Source organism: Vombatus ursinus, unplaced genomic scaffold (assembly GCF_900497805.2).
Source record: "Vombatus ursinus unplaced genomic scaffold, bare-nosed wombat genome assembly UNPS02014959.1, whole genome shotgun sequence".
NCBI classification, from domain to species: domain Eukaryota; kingdom Metazoa; phylum Chordata; class Mammalia; order Diprotodontia; family Vombatidae; genus Vombatus; species Vombatus ursinus.
The window spans coordinates 3,346,738-3,372,649 of record NW_020954737.1 but is presented as its reverse complement, the minus strand read 5'-3'; the positions used below and the strand labels follow the sequence as shown (position 1 = coordinate 3,372,649).

The window sequence follows — 25,912 nt, the reverse complement described above, 5'->3', positions numbered from 1 at the left end:
CATGCAGTTTTTGAAAAGCGTCCAGCTCACAAAACCTCCCATCCTCGGGGGAGCTTTTAAGTATTTGCTTGTTGTGTAGAAATGAGGGGCTGCTCTACTCCTTGGAGGAAGGATAATGAGCTATGATTTATTTCCTCTGGATTCCTCTGATGCTCCCTCCCTCGCCCCTTCCACTCCCTTCTCTGCCATCAACACACGCACTCACAGCCCACTCTCCCGTACCGGGCTGAGCTGATCACAAATGCATTATGGGAAAATGAGTTCTAATATGTGACAGCCAACTCTTTGACCCTGACCTCCACGCCTCTTGACCCTGAGAATCCCTCTACCCTGAGGGTCATTAAAGCCAAAAGGGTTCTCAGAAGCCATCTAATTAATCCAACCTCACCTTGCCCAAAATCACGCATGTGACCTTGGAATGGGAGAACCAGGGTAAGATCCCAGATTCTCTGATGCCATATCTGGCTCTTTTCTCTATCATAGGGGTTTAAAGCTAGAAGGAGCCTTTGTTCTCGATTCATTCTGTTTTCATAGAATCTTAGAGATGGAAAGAACCTCAGAGATTATATAATCCAGCCTCAATCTGGAATCCTCTCGATAACATCCTTGATAAATGACCTAGAGTAATTGGGAACCTCATTACCTCAGGGCAGCTCATTGCACTTTTGGATGGCTCTGGTTGTTATGAAATGTTTCCTTGTATGGAGTCAAACCTTCCTCTAAGCAACTTTTAACCAGTGCTTATAATAGTGTAGTACAGCAGAAACCACAGTGGATTTATTTAGTCAGAGGACCTGGGTTCAAATCCCACTTCTGTGTGACCTTGGGTATGCTATTTATTTTGTCCAAGTCTCTATTTACTCATCTGTAAGATGAGAAGGTTGAGGGACAGCTAAGTGGTGCAGTGGATAGAGCACCAGCCCTAGAGTTAGGAGGATCTGAGTTCAAGGCCTCAGACACATAACACTTACTAGCTGTGTGACTCTGGGCAAGTCACTTAACCCCAATTGCCTTACCAAAAAAAAAACCCAAAACATATATAACAAAAAAACAATCAAAAAAAGGGGGTGGCTAGGTGGCACAGTAGATAGAGTGCAGGCCCTGGAGTCAGGAGGACCTGAGTTCAAATCCAGCCTCAGACACTTCCTAGCTGTGTGACCTTGAGCAAGTCACTTAACGCCAACTGCCTCACAAAAAACAAACAAACAAACAAGATGAGAAAGTTGGACTAGCAGAGTCCTACATTTCTGTCCAGTTCTAAATCTACAATCCTGTGAACCTGTAAGTCAGATTCCAGATATTTGATAGCAGCTATCATGGCTCCTCTAAACATCCTTAGTTCCTACAACCAATCTCATTTGGGCATGTGATGGGGGGTTGGTTCTTTAACCATCCTGGATGTTTTCCCAGCTCTGGCTTGTCAATGCACTTCCTAAAATATGTCTCTCAGACCTGAAGGCAATCTTCTAGATGAGAGATTACAAGAGCAGAGGAAGGCCATTATTTTGCTCACTCTGAACACCTGCTTCTGTCAATGAAGTCCAAGGCCACCATTCCGCGTAGCATTTTTGACAGGTATTCTAGGATCTGAGACAGGCAGCATGGCCTGGGAAGATCCGGGTTCAAGTCCCATCTTTGACACACTCTCTGTGTGACCCTGGGCAAGTCACAACCTCTCCTGCTCTAGTCAACTAAAACTATAAATCCCAGAGGAGGTGCTGACCCTCATTGATAGAGGGATTTCCCTCACCTGGGAGTTCACACTAATGAAATCACAGCTCCAGTCCTTAATCTTATTCTTATTTTAGGATTTACCTAACTCTACCAGAGGCAGCTGATGGTACAATGGATAGAGAGTTAGGCCGGAATCAGGAAGATCTGAGTTCAAATCCAGCCGCAGGTACCTACTGGCTTGGGTGACCCTGGGCAAGTCACTTTAACCTCTGACTGCCTCAGTTTCCTCAACTGTAAAATGGGGATAATAGTAGCACCTACCTCTCAGGGTTGTTGTGAGGATCAAATGAGATAATATTTGTAAAGCACTTAGCACAGTGCCTGGCCCATAGTAGGTGCTTTATAAATGTTTATTCCTGGGGCAGCTAGGTGGTACAGTGGATAGAGCACCGGCCCTGAAGTCAGGGGGACGTGAGTTCAAATCCGACCTCAGACCAAACACTTGACACATACTAGCTGTGTGACCTTGGGCAAGTCACTTAACCCTGATTGCCTCACTTAAAAAAAAAATTTTATTCCCTTTCCTCTAGAATTCCTGGTGGGGGCATTCTGCTACCTTATATCTGGTGACCCTGGTCTTGACTCTGCATGCATGGACATATGGATAGATTTAGAAGGACTCTCCCTTGTCTCAGCACCTTCAATCTAGCAACTGAACAGCAGGTGATAGGAACACGATTGTTCTCTAATCAAATCTTGAGAAGGGAACTTTACTCAATTTACTTTCCTATGTGGATGGCTGGCTTAACAACTTTTTTTTTAATCAAACATCAAATGGGATGTGTGAAGTTCCCTTCCCGTCCAACCAGGATTCCTATAAAGACTTTGGAGTTGGAGACAGACAGTCTTACACAGTGCAGTGGTAAGAATGCTGTGTTTGGCTTCAGAGTCTCAGTTCAAATCCTGCCTGTCACTTGCTGTCTCTGTGCTGCCAGACAATCTCTCTGGGCCTCAGTTTCCTCACCTGTGATGAAAGGATACCGAAATAAATAGATGCTAAGTTCCCGTCCAGCTCTAAATTTAGGATGGACTTCTGGAGAATTTTAGCCAGTTCAGGGATCTAAATCAGAGGTCACAGGGAAGGAAATCCATCTCTGGCTATATGACCAGAAAATAGTACTTCTTCTGTGCCGTCATGTCCACACCCACATCAGAGCCACAGTGACCTTTTATGAAATCCTAGAATGATACAGCTGAAAGGTATCTCCAGAGATCATGTTACCCGACCCGGTCATTCTACAGCTAAGGAAGCTTCAGCCCATAGAAGGAGGTCAATTTGTCCAAGGTCACGCAGCTAGTTAATGGCAGGTCTCCTGACTCCCATCCCCAGTGTTCTTTCCAACTATTTTCCTCCTGATTGACATAGGTTCAGTCTAGAAATCCCAGGGATGGGGAATGGGGTGTCTCTTAGTAACTGGATGTTTATCTCTTTTTCTGCCCCGTCCCCACCCCTTGTACCCAGATCTGAAGCCATGGGTCTCTAACTTCACCTACCCTGGAGTTCAAGATTTCTCCCAGCTTGCTCTAGACCCCTCCAGGAACCAGCTCATCGTGGGAGCCAGGTAACAGCAAAGGACCCATTAACAGGTCCCATCGGAGGAGTGGGATGGAATCTGGAGTAGCCAATGAGCCAGAATGAATCAACTAAATCTGTTTTTGGGAGATTTCCAGGGAATTTCCAGCCCTAGTCACTCATTCGTGGGGAGGAGGCCATAAGAATTGTCTTCTCCTGTCTCACCTCATAGAGTCTTCAGAAACTCTTTCCTCAGCAAGTATATGTTTATGTACAAGACTAGAGTTTGGGATCTGAAAGAAATCAGGCAATAAATAAATAATCAAGGGACTTCTAAAAAAAAGGCCATGCCCTCATTCCCCTTTTATGCCCTTCTGGGGTGAATGGAAAACCTACCAACTAGAAGCTACTGTGTAGATTTTCCACTAGTTTTCCCCTAGAAGTTGAAAGATCAGGAAGATCTCACTACTGAAAAATATCTCCCTCAGACACTAGAGATTTTTCCTTTAATCACACATCCTGAAATTCTACAAATCAGAGCCTTTGACAGTGGCTTCCTTTAAAGTTCAAAATACCATCGGGGAAGGTATGAGTCCTTAATACCTTAGTAGGAATTAGTTTAATGGTATTGCTTTCCACCAGACCTCTAGCCAAGGACTGACAGAATAAGAATTTTGATTGATTAGAGAAAGGGTGGGGCAGAGGGAAAAGCAATTTTAAAAAGTGGTATACTATGTGGAGGAAGCAGGCCTGGGCTTTAATAATCTATGTTTTGAATATTATTCATGACAAGTGTTAATAACACTTATATAATAAATATGTGCACAGTTTAATATAACCTTAACACATAACAATAAGGGACACTGTAAAAGGCCCTTTCCAAAAGAAAGCCCACCACAGATATTAAAAACATTTTTTAGAAAGTAAAAAAAAAAATGGATACTTGAGGGCATGCAATAAGGACTTCAGAAGGTGGGAGAGGAATGAAGACTAGAAAGTATGGAAGGGGGGACAATTTTGCTTGAGTATCCCTGCTTCCCAAGGGCAAGATAATAAGGCTTGTAAAATATGTCCCTCACAATTATCTACAGAGGTAGGGAATGCAAGTATTATTATTTTTATTGACATGTTATTTGATAGTGATATATTGTTTCCTTAATGAAGAAACTGAGACTCAAAGTTGTTCAAAGGTCTCCCCAAGATTATATGACTACTAAGTACAGGAGCCCATTGTATGTGGTGTGGCCTTTGTTTCCAAAGTAAAGGGTTGTTCTTGATAAACTGCATCATCCTTTGCCTCTGGTTTGTAGAATTTCAAGGAGATGTGGCCTGCTGGGTCCCCTGGGAACCTGGGAGAATTAAGAGGGTCCTTAAATCATTTTCCTCCCTTGGCCAGTGTTCCTCACTCCCTTCCACCCTTCACCTTCCCATAAGAATTCTCTTTTGGTTTGACTTTCCACCAGAACCATAACTAGGTGAGTAGAGCAGCTGGGGCTTTGCCCCAGGATGCCAAAATTTAGACGATAATGACAGTACTTATATTCCTTCAGGAGATAGAAACAACTGAGTTTCGCACCTGTTCAGTGTGAATAATTAGTTTAAATGAACAACTACCAGTTAGTACATTTTCTCACTCCCTCCTCCCATACCTCTTTAGCCCAGGTGACCTCCTCCCAGCCTCAACACACTCTGCTCCCTTCTCTAGTGGAAGCATACCCCACAGTAGCCTCGAGGTCTCCAAGATCTGTTCCCTAATATGGCTTTGTGTCTTGAGATCCAAGTTTTCTCCCCAAGGTTTCTCCCCTGTCCCCTAACTGAATTTGCTTTGAAGTATTAATTTGAAGGAGTGTTTTGTGCTGCCTGCTTCGGTTACCAGAATTGTTCGTCACATCTCTGGTTCTTGCCCTCTCTCTCCAGGCCCAGTCCCTCACCACTTTTCCTGTGTTTATGTGGCGGTTGGGTTATGAGTAGCCTTCGTCCCAGGGCTCTGTTGCCCCAGACCACTGGCCAAGAAAGACATCTTGGGCTCCAACAGAGCAGGAGATTTGCCCCTTGGGAGCCGGGATAGGATTGCAGGGCTCAGCCATTAACTAAGCCTTGTTCCCTTGTGCTCAGCCTTCATAGTTTATTGATCATGTAGCACAGCCCCAGCTCACCACTTATAACAGAGATTAAAGGTGACATTGTTTCCCTCTCTCGCTGCTGCAGAGGGTGGGGGTAGAGGTGAGGCATGTATAGAAAACAGAGTTGAATTGACTTCCTTGGAAATCTCTATCAGAGACCCTGGGAGGGACATAGAAGGAAAGAGGTGGCCTGGGGCTGGCACTTTCAGCCTAGTAGAATCTTCTGTCCATCTGAGCTGATGGCAGCAGGCTGGATAAGATGACCCCTTTAAGCCCCAGGCCTCTATTGTTCTGGGAAACCGTCGAGGTCCTAGAATTCAAGGGGTTGCTGAGAGTTTTCGCTCACTCTCATTTCTACCACTGCTTAAGGATTCTTCTCTTCCAGCCAGGTTTAAACCTTTGAACCAGGAGAGACCCTCCTCCATGTACAAGGATGCTGTTAGAAATGGGCCATTCTGTCTAGAGGCAAGAGGATGACCAGTTTGACCTTTCTAGGGCCTTTCCAGGACTCTGAGTGTGGGGTGTGTGTATGTGTGTTTAATTTTTTATTCATTTTAAACTTAAATACAAAACAAAAAAAAACATTTCCATATACACATCAGAACATGAGAGGATTCAATGTAAAACAATAAATTTCCATTTCATGAAAACCTATGCAATAAACCCTACAAGTTGTTTTCAAAGCAACCCAACTTTTCAGTGTTTCCTTCTAGGTTTTCTTTTGCTCTCTGCTATGCACTTTTTATTGAATATTTTTTCCTCTCCATTCCCCCCCCCCCCCCAGAGAAAGCTATATATTTAAAAAAAAAAGTCTGTTCCTTGAGGGTTGGCTGGTTGTGTGCCTGGAGTAGGTGTGTCAGGTTCAGGTAGGTCAATATTTGAGTGTTTTTCAACGGGTATGACTTCTGATTTCTGCATCTCTTATTTCCACAGGAACTATCTCTTCAGACTCAGCCTTATCAACGTCTCTCTCCTTCAGGTACATTCCCTAGTCTCAGCCCAATTCCTCTGCACCTCCCAACGATCTGTGTGAGCTCTCTGCTCTCATACAGTGTCAAGGTTGAGAGCAGGAAAAGCCAGGTGGGATGTCTAGGAGACCTCTGATATTGAATGGGTAATTCTGGCAGATGGGAATCCTTCCTTCTTTCCTTAACTAAGCAACAGAAAATCCCCTGGAGAGTTAGTCATTTTGCTTCTCTAGATATCAGTTCCAATATTTATGGGATGATACAGGTGGATAGAGCTGTGGGTTGTTGAGTGTGGAAGACCTGAGTTCAAATTCTGCCCTAGGCACTTATTTGTGGTGAGACCCTGTGGAAGTCACTCCACCTCTGCCAGCCTCAGTTTCCCCATCTATAAAATTAGGGGGTTAGACTCAAAGGCCTCTAAGGTCCCTTCCAGCTCTAAATATATGATACTGTGATTTCTTTGTATTTATATCCCCAGTTTTCTGCCACATAATAGGTGTTTAATAAATACTCATTGATTGAGAGAAATAGGAATAATATCTTTTTGGTCTTATATTGCTTCCTACAATATGCCAGGGGGCAGCTAGGTGGCTAGATGGCTTAGTGGAAAGAGTGCCGGGCCTGGAGTGAGGAAGACCTGAGTTTAAATTCAGCCTTAGACATTTACTAGCTGTATAACCCTGGGCAAGTCACAGTTTCCTCATCTGTAAAATGAGCTGCAGAAGGAAATGGCAAATCACTCTAGTAGCTTTGCCAAGAAAACCCCAAAATGGGGTCACGAAGAGTTGGACACAACTGAAAATGACTAAAACAACAGCAAAATATGGAGAAGATAATAATAACAACAATAAAAGCTAACAATTATATAGCACCTACTGTGTGCCAGGTGCTGTGGCCTGGCCAGGCTAAGTGCTTTACAATTATTATTTCATTTGACCTTCACCACAACCCTGCCAAGTAGGTGCTATTATTATCCCCCTTTTTCAGATGAGGAAACTGAGGCAAACAGTGGTTAAGTGACTTACTTAGGGTCACACAGCTAGGAAGTAACTGAGATCAAATGTGAATTCAAGTCTTCCTGACTCTAGGCCTCCTGCTGTATCTACAGAGCCCCCTAGCTACTCCTAATAATAATAGCTCCTAACTCCCAGGTCTGTTATGAGGATCAAATGTGTAAAGCACTTTGCAAATCTTAAAGCACTATACAAATGCTAGCTGTTATTATTATTATTATTATTATTTCCCAAACGTGCTCTGGATCTTTTCACCTTCGTGCCCTTTTCCCTACACCCAGAATGGCCTCCCTCCCCATCTTTGCTGATAGAATTCCTGTCTATCCCTGCTGAGTGCTCTCTCTTCCATGAAACTTTCCCTGATCTCCTTTGGCCTTTCTCCTTACAGAAATTTTGTTTTTTATCTTGTCACTTCTCTGATCAAGTATTGTTTTTAATGACAGTTATCTATGTGCCATATTCCTCTACCGGACCCTACGCTTCATGGAAACTTCTATATTATGCATATTATCTAAACTTGGTGTATTTCCTAGCACAATGTTCTGCACACAATACATGCTTAATAAATGTTTGATGGGTTGAATACATGCACACCTGTATCAACCAGAAGAGACGGTGATGGGAGGTAATTGGGAAGCATAGGAAGAGAGGAGCGACATGATCCAAGCTGTGCTTTCGGAATATCACTTGGCAGGTGGATGGATGGATGGAAGTTGAGACCCCTTCTACCTCTAAAATTCTATGATTTTCTGATTTTGGGTGAGAAAGGCTCCGAATCTGGGTTTAAAAGGAGGGTCTCTTGGTTCTGGGCCTCAGGAACAAGGAGCAGCTGTGGTTCCTCATTCTTATTTCTCCACTTAGCCAATATGTCTATACCAGAACTGAGAACTGATTATAATTTTCATGGATGGAACAGCTAATTTCTTATAGACTGAAGGAACTGTATAGCTTATAGAAGAAAAAAACTGGAGGCTGGGGGTGGGAGGAGGGGCGTGTTAGTTGCCTTCAAGTATTTGAAGGGTCTGGCAGGTGGAGATGGGATTAGATTTGTTCTCTTCAGCTCAGAGGGCAGAACCAGGAAGCATAAGGGGAGGTGAGAATAAGGAGACAGATTTAGTCCTGCCTTCAGGAAAGACTTCTTAACAATTGGAGCTGTCCAAAAGTAAAACAAGCTTCTCCAGAGTGGAGGGTTCTTCCTTCTTGGATAGAGGTCTTTAGGAAAGGGCTGGAAAATCACTTGTCAGTATATTATGGTAGGGATCCCTTTTGTCTAAGGTTTGAGGTCTCTTCCAATTCTGAAATCTGCAATGCTGTAATTCATTTCTCCAAACTCATTCCCTATTCCTCAAGTGTGCAGGAAGGAAGTTGTAATAACACCTCTCTGCTTTTGAGCATTTTGGACAGATGGGACTCAGATCTTAAGCAAGAGTGGGAATTCATATTGCTTGAGATGGTATCTCATCATTTTGCTGCTTCTGAGTAGGAATATAATCATGATATTAAGAGATGGAAAGGATATTAGAAAGTATTAACCAAGGAGCATGGCACTGTAGAAAGAATGTTAAATTTGGAGTTATGGGAACTGAGTTCAGACCCTACCTTTGCCACTTAATTACCTGTGTGACTTTGGATAAGGTCCTTCCTCATCTGTTAAATGAGCTGGTTGGTAGAGTTGATTTCTAAGGTCTCTTCCATATCTACATTTATGGTCATTTATGCCAGGGGTTATTAGCCGTCATTATATTATTGACCTCCTTGGCAGTCTGATGAATCTTTTGAACACACCTCTTTTTGGAACAATATTTTTAAATAATTGAAGGAAGTTTTAAATTTCGGTTAGAAGTTACTGAAAATAATGATGTTATTTTTTCCCATCTAAATTCATTGATCCCCTAAAACCCTAGAGAACCTCTGATCTAGTCCAACTCTCTCATTTGACCGATGAGAAAACTAAGGGCCAGACAGGGGAAGTGATTTCTCCAAAGTTAAGCCCATGGCAAAACCCGGGTGCTGAAGACTCCAAACCCAGTGCTCTTTGTCTAGGCCACACTGCCTCCGTCATAGTCTCAGCACTCCTAAGACATCCTTCTCCTTCACTTCTACAGTGCTTATGATCTCTCTGTTCACAATGTCGTCATTAGAGGTCGGGAGTGGGGGGGAAAGGGAAGAGTCATTCAGTCATCGATCATTTATTAAATGCCTACTCTGTCATAGGTACTGTGATGGGTGCTGGGGTTACCAAGACAAAAATGAAATAGTGCCTGCCCTCATGGAGCTTCTGTTTCTACTAGGGGCTGGACTGGAAGGGGAACAATATGTACACAAAGAACTGGAGATAGGGACTGGACCTATCCCTATGTATTTCTTAACTTGAAGTCAAATTTTTGCCCCTTATTTCATTGACATAGGGAACTCTTAAATGAGGAAGCTCCATCTGCTAATGCATGTCAGCATCTTCTCTGTAATTCATAATCTTAAAGGGTTGCCTAGAGCACCAAAAAGTTGTCTTCTTGCCCGCGGTCACTCACTTATCACGCATTAGAGGCAGGAATTGAACTCAGGTCTTCTTGGCTCTGTGATCAACTCTATCCATTACCCCCACACTGCCTTTGTACACAGTGAAACAAATTCAAAATATATACCAGCTAATTTTGGTGGGAGTGAGGAGAGGGCACCAAGGAAGAGTTAGATGGTACAATGGATACAGTGGTGGACGTGGAGTCAGGAAGACGAGTTCAAATCCAGCCTCAGACATTTATTAGCTGTGTGACCCTGAGCAAATCACTTAACCTCTGTTTGCCTCAGTTTCCTTATCTGTAAAGTGGAGATAATAATAGCCCCTTCCTCTTTGGGTCATTGTAAGGATAAAATGAGATATTTGTAAAGTGCTTTGTAAGCCTTAAAGTAAAAATGCTAGCTATTGTTATTTAATTGGATGGACCTGGGAAGACTCTAGCAATTGAGTTAATCAGAATATTTAGAAAACAATCAAGAAGCAATAACATTTATCCTAAACTGATCCTAAGTCATCCTAAATTTAAATGATCCAGATAATGCCCAGCATTAGGTCTCAAAAGGAGAGCTGGCTAGTCACCCCTTATTGACTTAGACAATCAGGGTCACAGCACATTTTGGGGATCCAGATCTTTAACCTGACCCACAGCTACCATGGCTGTTCCTCAGCAGAAGTGAAGATGAGCAGATCTTAAAGACCCCAGGCAAGTAGTCAAGTCAAACACTCTTCTCTCCACAAGAAGGCTATGGGTATGGATGGATCCCTGCTTTTAGAAGCAATGCATTCCCAGGACCCATCTCTTAAAGCAGAGCCCCCTAAGGCAAAGTTCTGACTGCTCTCATGTGAACGTGTGGGGCTGACTTAGTCCATTCAGTGGAAAAGTTGGACAGGCAGGTAAATGTGAAATATAAAACAATGAAAAGTTGGGCCCTCCCCCATTCCAATGGCTAACAACCAAACCTGTGCGTGTGGTTACCCAGCAGGCGGGGATGCTAACAGCCCGGGAGACGATTCTTCCTGAAAGTCTGTCTCGAGAAAGCCGATCCTTCGGATCAACTCCACAAAGAAAGTCTGCCACTGATCCCACAAAACAAACTGCTTGACCAAGAACTGAGGTGATTTTTATTCAGAGTAGAGAGCTTCAAGGGACCTTATAAAGATCATCTAGTCTCAGGATTCTTAACCCTTTTTTTGTGTCAGGGACCTCTTTTTCCAGTATGGTCAAACCTTTGCAGAAAAATATTTTTAAATGCATGATACACAGGATTATAAAAAAAAATCAATTATATTGAACTCTAGTTAGGAAAATAATTTTAAAAGTTCTCAGACCTCTCTTCTAGTCCATTGCTCCCCTCTCTCCTTCTGGAAGGAAGCAAGCATTTATTATGTGCCTACTATGTACTAGACACTGTGCTAAGTGCTTTAAAAATATCTCATTTGATCCTCACAACAACCCTGAGAAGTAGGCCCTATTGTTATCCCCTTTTTACAGATGGAGAAACTGAGGGAGACAGAGGTTAAGTGACTTGCTTAGGGTCAAACAAGTAGTAAATGTATGAGGCTGAATTTGAACTCAGGTCTTCCAACTCCAGGCCCAGTTCTCTATCTACTGACCACCTATCTGCCTCTGCCCTCCCCTCCTTCAAGACAATCTTCCACTCCAAAAAAAAAAAAAAATGAAGGGACAAGTGACTTGCCCAAGACCACACAACTAATAAATAGCAGAGCAGAAATTCAAGCTGACTCCAAGTCCAGGGCACTTTTCACTACCCTTCATGCCCTGCCTTCCTTCTCCAGTTCTCTGTGCCATCCACCTCTCTGCATCTGGCCTGCACAACCCTGGTATGGTGCCTTCAGAGCATAGCTTCTGACCCCCACCAGCGGATTTCCAAGAACGTCTGCCAGACTGTTCCCATTACTTCCTTCAGAGCACTTAGCTCAAAATTGAGTCCTTCCAAAATGCCTTTCCTGATTATCAGCACTCTAGTCTGATCCCTAGTACTTAGTGTCTGTACCAGCCATTTGGGAAGAATCCTTACCCAGATGTTCTAGGGGATAGACTTCTTGGCTCCCCATCAATCAACAGTTATTTCCTGGGCCTCTGCACAGTGTCTGACCCTGGCTGGATACTTTGGGGGATGCAAGAGAATGTGTAAGGTGGGGCCCCTCCCCATAAGGAGCTGACCATCTGATTGCCGTTTTTTAGATTTTGATTATTTAAAATTTTTTTAATGTTTTATTGTTGAACATTTATCACATCATACAAACCCCAGGGTACTCCCACACAATGTATGGTCCCCCAAATTAGTGAAACAAAATAGCATTAAAAGTGTGACTGAGCCTGAGAGGCCCTGTGACCTTACACTGTAGTTATTCTCCATTTGTTAAAAGAAAGGATAGGCATACTGACAGCCCAGATGGGGAGACAAGATCAACAAGGCAGAATTGGAGAACAACCTAAGACAGCGTGTAATGAAGTGTTAGGCCGTCTGATTCCACCAGTTGAAGTTCACAGATTTAGAGCTGGAAGAGATCTTTGATGGCATTTGTGGTCCAACTTCCTCATTGTATTTTATTTTTTAAATAATGTTTTATTGATGGTTAAAAAAACAAACAAACCTCACTGTCACTTCCTAATGACTTTTCTCCTCCTCCCCAACCCGCACCCTCATCAATAAATAAGGGCAGTCAAGCAAAATCAATCAACATATTGGTCCCACTGGACGACGCATGCCTCATTCTACCCCCTTCCTCCACAGTCCTGCTTCACCATCAGTCCTTTAAAGTCATGATCCACTACTGCATTGATCAGAATTCTGAACTTTTCATGTTGTTTTCCTTCACGTTATTGTGATCAGCTTGTAACTTATTCTCCTAATTCTGATTGCTTTGTTCTATATCAGATCTTCTAAGTCTTTCCCACATTTCTCTAAATTCTCTATTTTCATTATTTCTTTTGTATAATAGTCCATTAAATCCAAATGCTACTACTTGTATAGCTTCTCAGTGGGCAGTCAACATTTATTAAGCACTTACTATATGCCAGGCACTATGCTAAGCTCTGGGGATACAAAAAGAGGCAAAAGATAGTCCCTGCCCTCAAGGAGCTTACAATCTAATGGGGGAGACAGCAAGCATGTCAACAAATACATACAAAGCAAGCTGTATGCAGGATAAATAGGAAGTGATTAAAAGAGGGAAGACATTAGAAGTAAGAGGGGTTGGGGAAGGCTTGCTATAGAAAATGGGGTTTTTGTTGGAATTTAAAGGAAGCGAAGGATGTCAGTAGTTGAAGATGAGAAGAGAAAGCATTCCAGGCATGGGGATAGCCAGAGAAAATGTCTGGAGCCAAGAGCTGGAGCGTCTTGTTTGTGTAACAGCCACTACAAGTGAATGAATAAACAAACAAATAATTGTGTATATGTATATATATTTATACAAAGTTATAGAAATGCCGTATATGTCACATACACACATATATATCTATACACATTTGTATGAATACATAGAGACACACATATGTGTCTGTATATATATATGTGTGTGTATATATATGCATATATATATATATAGATAGATAGATAGATAGATAGATAGATACACATATTCTCTTTGTTTTTTATTTCTTTGGGGGTATTGCCTAGCAGTACTACACTTGATCAAAGGGTATGCATAATTTATTAACTTTTTTTTCCCATATAATTCCAAATTGTCTTCTAGAACAGTTGGACCATTTCACAGCTCCACCAATGAGGCATTAGCTTTCCTGTCTTTCCTTCCTTCCCACAGTTACCATTTTCGTCTTTTGTCATCTTTGCCAGTCTTAGAGATATGAGAGGTAAAACCTCCAAGTTGTTTCAATTTGCATTTCCCTTATTATTACTGATTTCGAGCATTCTTTCATATGACTTTAGATAGCTTGCATTTTTCTTTTTAAAAACTGCCTGTTCATATCTTTTGAGCATTTATATATTGGGGAATGCCTCTTTTTCTTATATGTTTATATCAATTCCCCATCTGTCTTGTTTTTGAGACTTTTAGCAGAGATATTTGCTACAGTTTCCTTTCTCCTCGTAACTGCTTCTTTTCTAGCCTCATTGATTTTGTTTTCACAGAAGCTTTCCAATTTTATGTAACTGAAATTGTCCATCATCTCTTTTATGATCACTTCTATCCCTTGCTTCTCATTCCAGTGTTGTTAAGTAATCTGCCCCAATTTACACAGGTAGTGAGTGACAGAGCTGGACAGTGAACCCAGGTCCTGATACTCCAAACCTAATTCAATTGGAGTCGGAGAGGGGAGAGATCAAGGTGGGCTAGAGGGATTTACTACGACTTCCTTTACTCTTTAGGTCTTGGCGGCAGAGGAGAACAAAACGCCTTCTGTTTCTCTTAGGTTTTCTGTAGCTCAGTGCGCAGAAGCTTCTTAGGAGAGTTGAAATGGGTATCAAAGTACTGAGGGGACAGCATAAGAAAATGGGAGGACTGTGTACATCTTAAGGGTGAGGCCAAGAGGAACCCAGTCATATTAGGAAGCAAAGTGTCAGCAATTTTACCCAAGGTTGCTAAATGTCTCAAGTACATAGAAACATGGCATCAATTTGACGATACTCATCAGAACCCAAAATGGTCCTGCATTTGTTGATGACTCCTGTTTGCACATGGGCAGCTAGGTGGCGCAGTGGATAGAGCATCAGCCCTGGAGTCAGGAGGACCTGAGTTCAAATTTAGCCTCTGACACTTGACACTTACTAGCTGTGTGACCCTTGGGAAGTCACTTAATCCTGATTGTCTTGCGTAAAAAAAAAAAAAAAGTGTCTGTGTTAAGTCACTGTAGTCCAAATCCAGGAACTCATGGCCATTTTAGCCTCATCTCTCCCTTAGCAAGAAATCCTAGGGGCAGCTAGGTGGCACAGATAGAGCTCTGGCCTTGGAGTCAGGAGGACCTGAGTTCAAATGCAGCCTCAGACACTTGACACTTACTAGCTGTGTGACCCTGGGCAAGTCACTTAACCCCAATTGCCTCACCAAAAAAAAAGAAAAAAAAAGAAATCCTCTCACATACCCTATATTCTCTGTCCTCTATACTCCCACTGTAACATTCCTCACTGTGAGTATCCTCTCCCTATACACACATACACACTGAAGCAAGCTCCCTGTCAGTAAGAAAGTGACACTGCAACCCTGCCCTAGCACACGCTTTACAGCACCCACCCACTTCCCCCACACACCATCATGCTTCCCACGTAAAAATACCGCAAGATTCTCCATGCCACGCAAATGTGCTTCCCAACTCATCCCGCAGATGCCGAAGTGAGCCTTTCTGTCTATGGGGCATTCCAGGTCTGCCACTTCCCTGTGTAATACTTGTCCTGGATGCAGATACCACGTCAGGGCGGTCATTCTTCTCTGTCTGCCTCTTGTCTGTATGCACACTGGTGTGTCCTGGCTTGCTTCCTTTGCTCTGAATCACTTTATTCAAGTCCTTTCCATGTTTCTTTCATTTCCTCTTATTGGGATTTTCTATGGCACAAGAATATTCCATTACATTTATATGCCACAGTTTGTTCAATCATTCCTCAGTAGATAGGCACCTGTTTTTTTTCCCAGTTTCTTTGTGTGCTTTTTGCTTCCATGAGGGCCTCCTGTACCCCTTGGGGTATAGGTCTACGATGAATGTACACTGGGATTGTGAGGTCATAGGGTGTGACATATAATGTGACTTATATAATTCCAAATTGATTTTCTGAATGATTGAACTAGTCTACAACTCTACTAACATTGCATTGATCTACGTATCTTCCCACACCCCCTCTAACATTATCTCTTTCAATCTTTAAAAATCATCTTTGCCAACTTTCTGGGTGTGAGATGAAACCTTAATTGTTTCAATTCAAGAAAATGAGTCGAAATTTTGTCTCAAACTCTTCCTGTACCCTGGATGAGTCATTTAACCTCTCTCAGCCTTAGTTTCCTCATCTGTCAAATGGGGATAATAAAGCACCTACCTCAGAATTGGCATGAGGATCAAACGAGATATGTAAACAGCTTTGCAAACCCTAATTCAATGTAAAAATGCTACTATTATTTTGAGTTGTCTTTTATATGATAGCTGACCATTTGCATTTCTTCTTCTGTTCATAGCTTTTGACCAGATACTTACCTGTTGTCTTTCTCATCTTTAAAAGGTTTCCAGGGGAGGAGTCTTTGCAACCCCCTTCGTGTTCTACAGATGTGATGATTAGGGAGACTGAAGAGGGCCCCCCAGTAGCATCACACTCCTAATTTCCCTCTCCTTCCTAGGCTATTGCCTGACAACACTGGGATCTCTTTCTATTCCTTCCCCAGGCTACGGAGTGGAGCTCCAATGAGGAAACACGCAAGTCCTGCCAAAGCAAAGGGAAGACTGAAGTATGTGGCCCGGCTGAATCCTAGGCATCTTCCCCCTCCCACCCAGATCAGGAGAGATACTTCACACATCCAAGGGCTGGGGTATAGTGATGCCTGAGATGGGGGAGGAGATCTGAGAGGAAAAGACTGTGGCATTTGGGAAAACCTGACAAATGAGACAGTGCTACTTAGTGCCGGATATATTAAAATCTCTCTGGGACTCACTCTGCTGAATCCTGCCCCCTACTCACCCAGATGAGAGGGAAGAGATTTTGTCAGAATCCCCAGCCCTTTGAAGAATGCCTCACATATAATGGGTGCTTAATAAATGCTTACTGATTGATTGATTGCTTAATGGATTTTTTTCCTTGCCCTTCCACCCCAGGAGGAGTGTCAGAACTATGTTCGGGTGTTGATTGTGTCCGGCAGGAAGGTTTTCACGTGTGGCACCAATGCTTTCTCTCCGGTGTGTTCCAGCAGACAGGTGAGGAGTCTTTCGGGTGAGGCTGTGGGTGAGTGAGGTATATCCCAGCCCTGAGTCCACGAGCTAGTTTCTTGGCTGGGGAGAGTCACCAGCTAAGGTTATCTCCCGGGATGACAGATTGCCTGGAGATAACAGAAGTCAGTGTCATCCTGAGTTATGAACCACAAAGGTTTGCATGTACCTAGAGGAGACATTATGGGGAGGAAGGACAAGGGGGTCCTCAAGGTGGTTCTCAGGTGGTCCCATAAGCACAAGGTCAGAGGAAAGTTACCAAACTAAGGTGGAAAGAAAACACACAGCTCCCAACCCAGCCCTGGACCAGAGGGAAACTCCTCATTCCCTACAATATGTACCCTCACTCCCCATAGTACTCTCTCTGCTCTATTTCCCTCGTCTTTTTCACTTCCTTCCCAGGCAGGGAACCTCAGCCGGACCATTGAAAAGATCAATGGTGTGGCCCGATGCCCCTATGATCCTCGACACAACTCCACAGCAGTGATCTCAGAGCAGGGGGAACTGTATGCTGCCACCGTCATCGACTTCTCCGGCCGAGACCCTGCCATCTACCGAAGCCTGGGCAGCGGCCCACCTCTTCGCACTGCTCAATATAACTCCAAGTGGCTCAATGGTACACACTGTCCCCAACCCCAAAATGTGGGGGCACCACCCCCTTTTCTGATCCTCCTACCTTCGAGGAACACACATTCACAGATTTTTCTTTTTCAACTCACAACAAAAAAACACAACTGATATTCAGAGATGGGCAGCTTAGGGACTGCTGCATATTTGGGGTGGCACCAAGGACCAAAGTGTCTTAGTTTCAAGCTCAGCATCTCAAATGTTGGCCAGGTCAGAAAGTGGGCAAAGAATGGGGAGAATAATATTCAAAGACATATTAAGAAAGAGATTCAGAAAAAATCTTTTCAGAAAGATACCAATGTGAGTCAAGCAAGCATTTGTTTTTTATTTTTTCTTTTGTTTCTAATTGTAAAAAAATTTTAATATACTTTAACATTCATTTTTTAAAATTTTGAGTTCTTTCCCATCCCCCCTTCCACCCATTGAGAAAGCAAGCAATATGATTTCAATTTTACGTGTGAAATCATGCCAAATGTATTTCTATATTAACCACGTTGAAAAAAAGGCAAGAAAAATCAAGTGAAAAACAATATGCTTCAGTCTTCACTCAGAGTTCATCAGTTTTCTCTCTGGAGATGGCTAACACTTTTCATGATGGCTCCTTTGGAATTGTAACAGATCATGGTATTGATCAGAGTAGCTAAGTCTTTCCCAGCTGATCATCATTACAATATAAGCAAGCATTTTTTAAGCACTTACTATGTACCACAAACTGTCCTAGGTACTGTGAAAGGGAGCTTGGAAGGGGCTTCTTCTCTACCTTTTTCCTCTCCTACCATTACCATTATCCTCTGTGTGCCTCATTCAAGTTGGTAATATGAGCCTTGGAATCTTGACGGCTCCTAACTTACTATCCTGGGGAAGCAGGCTGCTTGGGACAGCGGCAAGATTTCTATCAGAAGGGAGTATGGCGCAATGAAAAGGATCCTAGCTCCAGCGTCAGAGGAACTGAGTTCAAATTCTGACATTGATGGTTACTACCTGCGTGATCTTGGACAAATCATTTAAACCTCCCTGGATATCAGTTTCCTTATCTGTAAAATGACTTAATGGTCTCTGAGGTCCTTCTAGCTTTAGAGTTATCACACGACACAATGTAATATATATCTAGCTATATTGTAATCCATAATATAACATCCACCTGTATTATAATCTATAATATCTAGCTCCAGATCCATAGTAAGTTAAGTAGCTCCAAAATCTGCGTGCCCTCCTCGTTCCTACCTCCTCCCTCCTGACATCCGTTTGATGTCTCTCCTCTTCCTCCCTTGAACTTTCTTTCTCCAGAGCCGAACTTTGTTGCTGCTTACGACATTGGTCTGTTTGCCTACTTCTTCCTGCGAGAGAACGCTGTGGAGCACGACTGTGGGCGCACCGTCTATTCACGTGTGGCTCGTGTGTGCAAGAATGATGTGGGGGGGCGCTTCCTGCTGGAGGACACGTGGACTACCTTCATGAAGGCCCGGTTGAACTGCTCCCGCCCAGGGGAGATTCCTTTCTACTACAACGAACTCCAGAGCGCATTCCATCTCCCTGAGCAGGACCTAGTCTACGGTGTCTTCACCACCAATGTGTGAGTTCCTGTTCTTCCCCACCCCACTGGCTTTAGAACCCCTGACCTTACTCTATAGCCCTTGACCCAGGAAGGAGAGAGCAAACTAACATTTATTAAGCTCCTACTATGTGCCAGGCACTGTACTCTCAACCCAGGAAGGAGGGAAAGAAACAAATATTTATTAAGCTATTACTATATGCCAGGCATTACACTCTCAACCCAGGAAGGAAGAAAAACAAACATTTATTAGACTTCTACTATGTGCCAGGCACTGTCCCTCAATCTAGGAAGGAAACAAACATTTATTAAACCCCTACTATGTGCCAAGCACTGTACCTTCAGCCCAGGAAGAAGGGAAGGAATCAAACATTTATTAAGCTCTTACTATGTGCCAAGCACTATACTCTCAACCCAGGAAGGAGGGAAAGAAACAAATATTTATTAAGTTTTTACTATGTGCCAGGCATTACACTCTCAACCCAGGAAGGAAGAAAAACAAACATTTATTAGACTTCTACTATGTGCCAGGCACTGTCCCTCAATCTAGGAAGGAAACATTTATTAAACCCCTACTATGTGCCAAGCACTGTACCTTCAGCCCAGGAAGAAGGGAAGGAATCAAACATTTCTTAGGCCCCTGCTATGTGCCAGGCACTTTACTGTAAATCTGGGAAGGAAAAAAAACATTTATTAAGCTCCAGCTATGTTCCAGGTACCATGCTAAGCACTTTACAAACATTATCTCATTTGATCCTCACAACACCCCCAGGAGGCAGGCCCTATTAGGGCAGACAGAGGTTCAATGACTTGCCCAAGGTCACACAGCTAGTGATTGTCTGAGGCTGGATTTGAATTCAGGTCTTCCTGATTCCAGGTCCAAAGCTTTATATATTGTGCCCATCTAGTTGCCTTACCCAGCCCTCTGGCATCTGAGTTTCTCTTTATCCACAAGTCAGGCAGGTTTGGTGGAATGTCAGTTTGAAACTCATCTACATTAAGATGATAGTTGAAGCCTTGGGAACAGATGAGATGTCTGAGGAACAGATTATAGAAAAATGAAAAGAAGGGTCAAGACTAGAAGTTAGGCAGGAGAAGGGACAGTCAGAGAGACAGGAAGAGGGCCAGGATGGAAACCAAGGGAGGAGGACATGTCAAGGAGAATGAACTGGTTAGCAATTACTCATGGTTCTTGAGTTTGAAAGGGACCTCACAACGCATCTAGTTCCATCCCTTTTCATTTAACAAATAAGATAATTGAGGCTTATGGAGGCCAGATGACTTGCCCAAGGTCACACACCAGGTGCAGGACTTGAGCCAAGATCCTTTAGCTTCTTGAGCTAGTGCTTTCTGTACCACACCATACTTCACATGGGTTAAGGAGATGAATGCTGAGAATGCCTTTGGATTTGGTATTTAGGTGGTCACCAGCAGCCTTCAAGAGAGCAGTTTTAATAGCAGTGTTTGGGAATGGAAGACAGATTGCAAGGTGTTAGAGTGAAGTGGGTGGTGAGGAAAAGGAGGCAGTAATGATTGGACTTCTCTTTGGAGAAGTTTGGCAGGAGAAAAAGAGACGTGTCTAGTCAGAGGAAATAACAGAAGCTATTTTTAGCATGGGGGAGACCTGAGTATGTTTGTAAGCAGACAGGAAGGAGCCAGTCGGTGCAAAGGGAGAAACTGGAGAGGCAGGAGGAGTAGATGATCATTGCTAGAGGAGGTCCCTGCGGAGCCAGGATAGGATCAAGAGTATAGTGGGATGGGGGGCTTACAAAGGAGAAGGGACACCTTCCAGCAGAGAGGAAAAGAAGAATGAGATGATGAGGATACAGACAAATTTTGAGGTGAAGAAGTTGTTCAGTCTTTTCAGTCATGTCCAAACCTTCATGACCCCGTTTGGGTTTTTCTTGGCAAAAATGCTGGAGTGGTTTGCCATTTCCTTCCCCATAGCCATATCTGAGTTGGGATTTGAACGCAGGTCCCCTGGCTCCAAGTCCACTGCTATTTTTACTGCATTATTCTGCTTCTATCTGTGCTTGTGGGAAGAAGCAGATTTACTCTCTATTATTCCACTGAGTAGAACTAGGACTGATGGGCAGATGTTTCAGGGAGATAGATGTGGCCGTATTATGAAGACGAATTTGCCAACCATTTTAGCTGTGCAATAATGGAAGAGGCTACCTTGTATGTCAGTGAACTGTTCATCACTGGGACTTTTCTAGGAGAAACTTATACAGTGACCTGTTAGTAATATCACAGAGGGGGTCCTACATTAGGTGAAAGGTTGGATTAGACCTCCATTCAAAAAGAGTGTGTTTCCACCCTTAGTTTCTATGATTTTCCATTCTGGTTGAGCCTCCAAGAGATACTACTATTCACTCTCCAGTACCTAGAATGACAAGAAGAAAAGGCATACTCCCTGTTTTTATAATATAGCCCTCTCCCCAGATGGCAAGGATGGGCTTGGGCAGTTTCTCTGAAGGACAGTCGTGTCTGTACTGAATATAGGGAAAGGGTTGTGATTGCTGATGAGCTAAGAGACCTTTGAATCAGCGGTGGTGACTGCATGATCACTCCTTTGCTCTCCTATTTTCAAGAGGATTATTGGGGCTAGAATTATGTCTAACTATGACACATCCAATATTTTCAGTCTAAGAATGTCCCGGGCCAAGAGGGTAACAGTTAATTTAATCTTGGCTAGCTTAGTTCCCTGGGGCAGTTAGGTGTTCAGCGGATGGATCACTAAGCCTGGAGTCAGGGAGACTCATCTTCTTCAGTTCAAACCTGCCCTCAGATACTTCCTAGCTGTGTGACCCTGGGTAAGTCACTTGGCCCTGTTTGCCTCGGTTTCCTCATCTGTAGAATGATCTGGAGAAGGAAATAGCAAACCACTCCACTATCTCTGCCAAGAGAACTCCAAATGGGGTCATGAAGAGTCAGACACAACTGAATAATAACAAAGGCTTCATTCCCTGTCATCAACTGCTTATTACACAGAAGTTTATCATGAATAACAAGCCAACGTATTTATCAAAGCAAACACTAAAGAGCAATCAGGAAGGTTGCAGTGATTAATTTAAACAAGTGCTTCTCCAATTTTTTGATCTCATGATCCCTTTACATTCTTAAAAATTATTGAGGACCCCAAAGAGCTTTTGTTTATGTGAGTTGTATCTATCAATATTTACCATACTAAAAATTAAAACTGATAAAATTTTAAAACAGTAATTCATCTAAAATGGTAAATCCATTTGTATATTCAAATGTTTACATACCATTTTTTATGAAAAATATTATATTTTTCAAAACAAAAAACAATTAGAAGAATGGTATTATTTTACATGTTTTTGCAATTATACTATCTGGCTTCATAGAAGACAGCTGGATTCTCCTATGTGCTTTTGCATTCAATCTGTTTTTTTCTGGTTGTAGTGTATGAAGAAAATCTAGCCCTCAAATAGATAAGTAGTTAGAAAAGGGCATCCTATGAAAATAGTTTTGACCTTGAGGGAGGGCCCACAGGCATCCTCTGATTACATTTTGAGAACTGATGGTGTCAAAAGTGCCTCCTTCAGCCTAAGCTAACCAGATTAAAATAAAATAGGAAACACTTACCAAAATAAATAAAAATACAATAGAACGGAGATAATGTTATTATGTGGTTTTCTAAGTCTGTAGGTGGCCCATAGGGATCTTTGTGGCCTAGTGCTTCCCCCCCTTTCTAATTGAATTTGACACTGCTGATTTAGATAATAAAATATACAGGAAGAAAGGGGTTCTGCCACTGAGGAACAGGTGAAATCTCAGCTCGGCTAGGGAGGAGAGAACAGTCTCACCTCCGAAGTCTGTTCAGCACCTACTGGGGGTTCAGGCGCTGAGAGTTAAGGGACATGCTGAGGGGGTAGGCTTTCTCCAGACACCTGGGGGCATGCACAGCACACAGCACCACAGTGGTTGTCCTTCAGAGAACCACCCAAGCCCCACTAGGAGGGGAGTCGCATGAAAATAGGGGCCATGTTCTCCCACTGAGTGGAAAAAGAAGCTTGGGTCATCAGATGCCTTGTATTTTCAGTGGTAGAACACTGGGGAGAGATAATCCATTTTGGGAGGTTGAAGCTACCCCCTCCTTCAGTAACCATAGCTTGATCAGGTAATTTATTGTAAAGAATAACACTCCCCATTTATGGAGCCCTTCATAGTTTACGAAGCACTTTTCTCACAACAACCCAGGTTGTTATAAACATTATTATCCTGCTCAAATTTTAAAAAAATAGAATATAAAAAAATAATTTTTTTTTGAAAAGCATTATTATCCCTTTTACAGATGATGAATTGGTGTCTCGAGAAGGTTAATTGATTTACCCAGGGCCATACAGATAATAAATATCTGTGTTGGGATTTAGTGGATACAGCACTGGGCCTAGAGTCAGGAAGACCTGAGTATGAGGCCTACCTCAGACACTTAACTAGCTCTATGAACCTGGACAAGTCACTTCACTTCTGCCTGCCTCAGTTTCCCCCTCTGTAAAATTAAGATAATAATAAAATCTACCTCCCAGGATTATTGTTGAGGATCGTACATTCGTAGAGCATTTAGCAAACCTTAAAATGCAATATGATGCTTACTCTTATGGTATCGTAGATATCAAGACTGAAGGAACCTCAGACTGTCTAGTCTACACCCTTCATTTTATAGGTGAGAAAACTGAGGTCCAGGGGAGTTAGGGAAGTCACCTAGTGAGGCCAGCCTCCCACAGCAAGTGTGTGGCGGGCTAGGATTCAAACTCAGGTCCTACAAACCCCAAGTTCAACACTGTTTCTGTTGTCCCAGGCTTCTTCCCTTTGAACCCAGGTCCAGTGCTGTTTCATTTTGGACACAACCAAGACCTGAACCCATCTCCTGACTCCAAATCCAGCTCTCTTCCTGCTGGACCTCACTACCTCCCTAGGGCAGATACATGATTGTAGACCAAAGACAGCAGGAGTTGTATGAGATTCGTCATTGTTTAGGATTTTTAGAAACCAGATCGACAAAGCCCTTTTGTTCTGGGCCGGCTTTGGAGACGCCGAAAGAACGTTTTTTACACAGAGCTCTTTTGTAAGAGCAGGCCATCCTTAGGTGGCATGGCGGGTCAGTCTGGGAGTGAGGCCACACCCAGTGAAGCCATGAGCAGGCCTGGAAAGGCCAAGTCCAGGATAGGAATCATAGTCTCATAGGTTTAGGGTTAGAAGGGACCGTACGGGTCACCTAGTCTAGTGTCTTTATTTTTTAAAAAAATTTTTTTTCAACTAACAAAAATCTGGTTTCTTTTTTCCTTCCTCTCACCAATCCTACTCTCCTTCTATTGTAAAAAAGAAAAGAAAAAAAATTCTTTAAACAAACATGGTCAGACAAAACAAATTCCCACATTGGTCATGTTTTTAAAAAATATGGTTCATTCTATACCCTGATTCCATCTCCTCTGCATCAGGAGATGGGCAGCATGTTTCACCATTGACCATCCAGAATCTCTCAACCCCTTCATTTTACACAAGAAGAAAATAGAAGGCCCAAGGATTTGCCTAAGGTCACCCAGGTAGTATGTGGCAGAGACTGATTTCAGAGCCAGTAACACAGCTTATTGTTCATTGTTCAGTTGTTTTTCAGTTGTGTCCCAACACTCTGTGACCTCTTTGGGGTCACAAAGGTACAGGAGTGGTTTGCCATTTCCTTCTCCAGCTCATTTTACAGATGAGGAAACTGAGGCAAACAGGTTGAAGTGACTTGCCCAGAGTGACACAGCTGGTAAGTGTCTGGGGCCAGATTTGAACTCAGGAAGATGAGTCTTCCTGACTGCAGTGCTCTATCCACTATCCATAGCTCAACTCAGGAAAACCACAAGTCAGAAACTAGTATCCAGATGGTAGACAGAGTCGGAGGCAGGGCCCAGACAGGAACATATGGAGAAGCATAGAAGACAGGGTCAGGTGGAGATTTTTGCCTCAGTTACAAAGGCATTTCATTCTCACCTCCACAGCTAGTCAGGAGCTGGTCCCTAAGTGGGGCTAGCCTGCGGGCCTGCGGCAAGAAGAAAACTGACCAGGGCGAGGAGTTCAGGGCAGCCTATACATGCAGTTCCTGGCTTACTCTCTGTAATAGTGTTTGCTAAAAGGAGATTTTTTTACCTGCCACATCAAATACTTGTCAGGATGGTTTTGAGTAGTAGCCTTTGTGCACTGTGGCTTTGGAACAGCTTCTGTCTGCTTATCAATCAGCAAGCATTTATTAAGCACCTCCTATCACTAGGCAATGTCCGAAAAGTCTTGGAAATGGAATCAAGAGACCCGAGTTCCAGTGCTGCCTCAGACACTTAATAATTATGTGACAACGAGCAAACGTTAATTTATCCAAACCTGTTTCCTTTTCTGGGGCCGGTAATTCTCCCACCTCCTACCTTTGTCAACACTGAAGTCCTGTATGAATATGCATTATTCTTTCTATGGGGAATGAAGATTCCATTGCTTTCTTCTAGCCATAGAACCAAGATCCAGAGCCTGTTGTTCATTTGCTATTCAGTCATATCTGACTCTTCATGACCCCATTTGGGATTTTCTTGGCAAAGATATTGGAGTGGTTTGCTATTTCCTTCTCCAGCTCATTTTACTGAGGCAAACAGAGTTAAGTGACTTGCCCAGGGTCACACAGCTAATAAATGTCTGAGGCCAGATTTGAACTCAGGTCTTCCTGACTCCAGGCCCAGCGCTGTATCCACTGCACCATCTAGCCATCTATTCCAAACAATAATCCAGCCACCTCTTCTTCTGCCTCCGTATTCCCAGATACTGTACCTGCTCCTTATTTTATTTCCCTCCCTCCGCCCCATGCCATCATTCCAGGTCCCCCTTGCCCTGTTCTTAGGAAGAGAATCCATAGAAATATGTGGCCTAAGGCTGGGAAGCAGCTAGGGGTGGTTTAGACTCAAGATACTCACAGTGATTAACTTT

At 43.1% G+C, this 25,912-nt stretch overlaps 1 protein-coding gene across 1 annotated transcript in view; it reads left to right on the top strand.

Annotated features, from left to right (window-relative positions):
- Positions 1–25,912, top strand: part of SEMA5B (semaphorin 5B) — a 60,284-nt gene that overhangs the window by 9,908 nt on the left and 24,464 nt on the right. Inside the window, 6 exon segments of the mRNA XM_027845302.1 lie at positions 3,197–3,296; positions 6,304–6,349; positions 16,215–16,277; positions 16,642–16,740; positions 17,155–17,368; positions 18,667–18,952. Coding sequence (XP_027701103.1) covers positions 3,197–3,296; positions 6,304–6,349; positions 16,215–16,277; positions 16,642–16,740; positions 17,155–17,368; positions 18,667–18,952 — 808 coding nt within the window.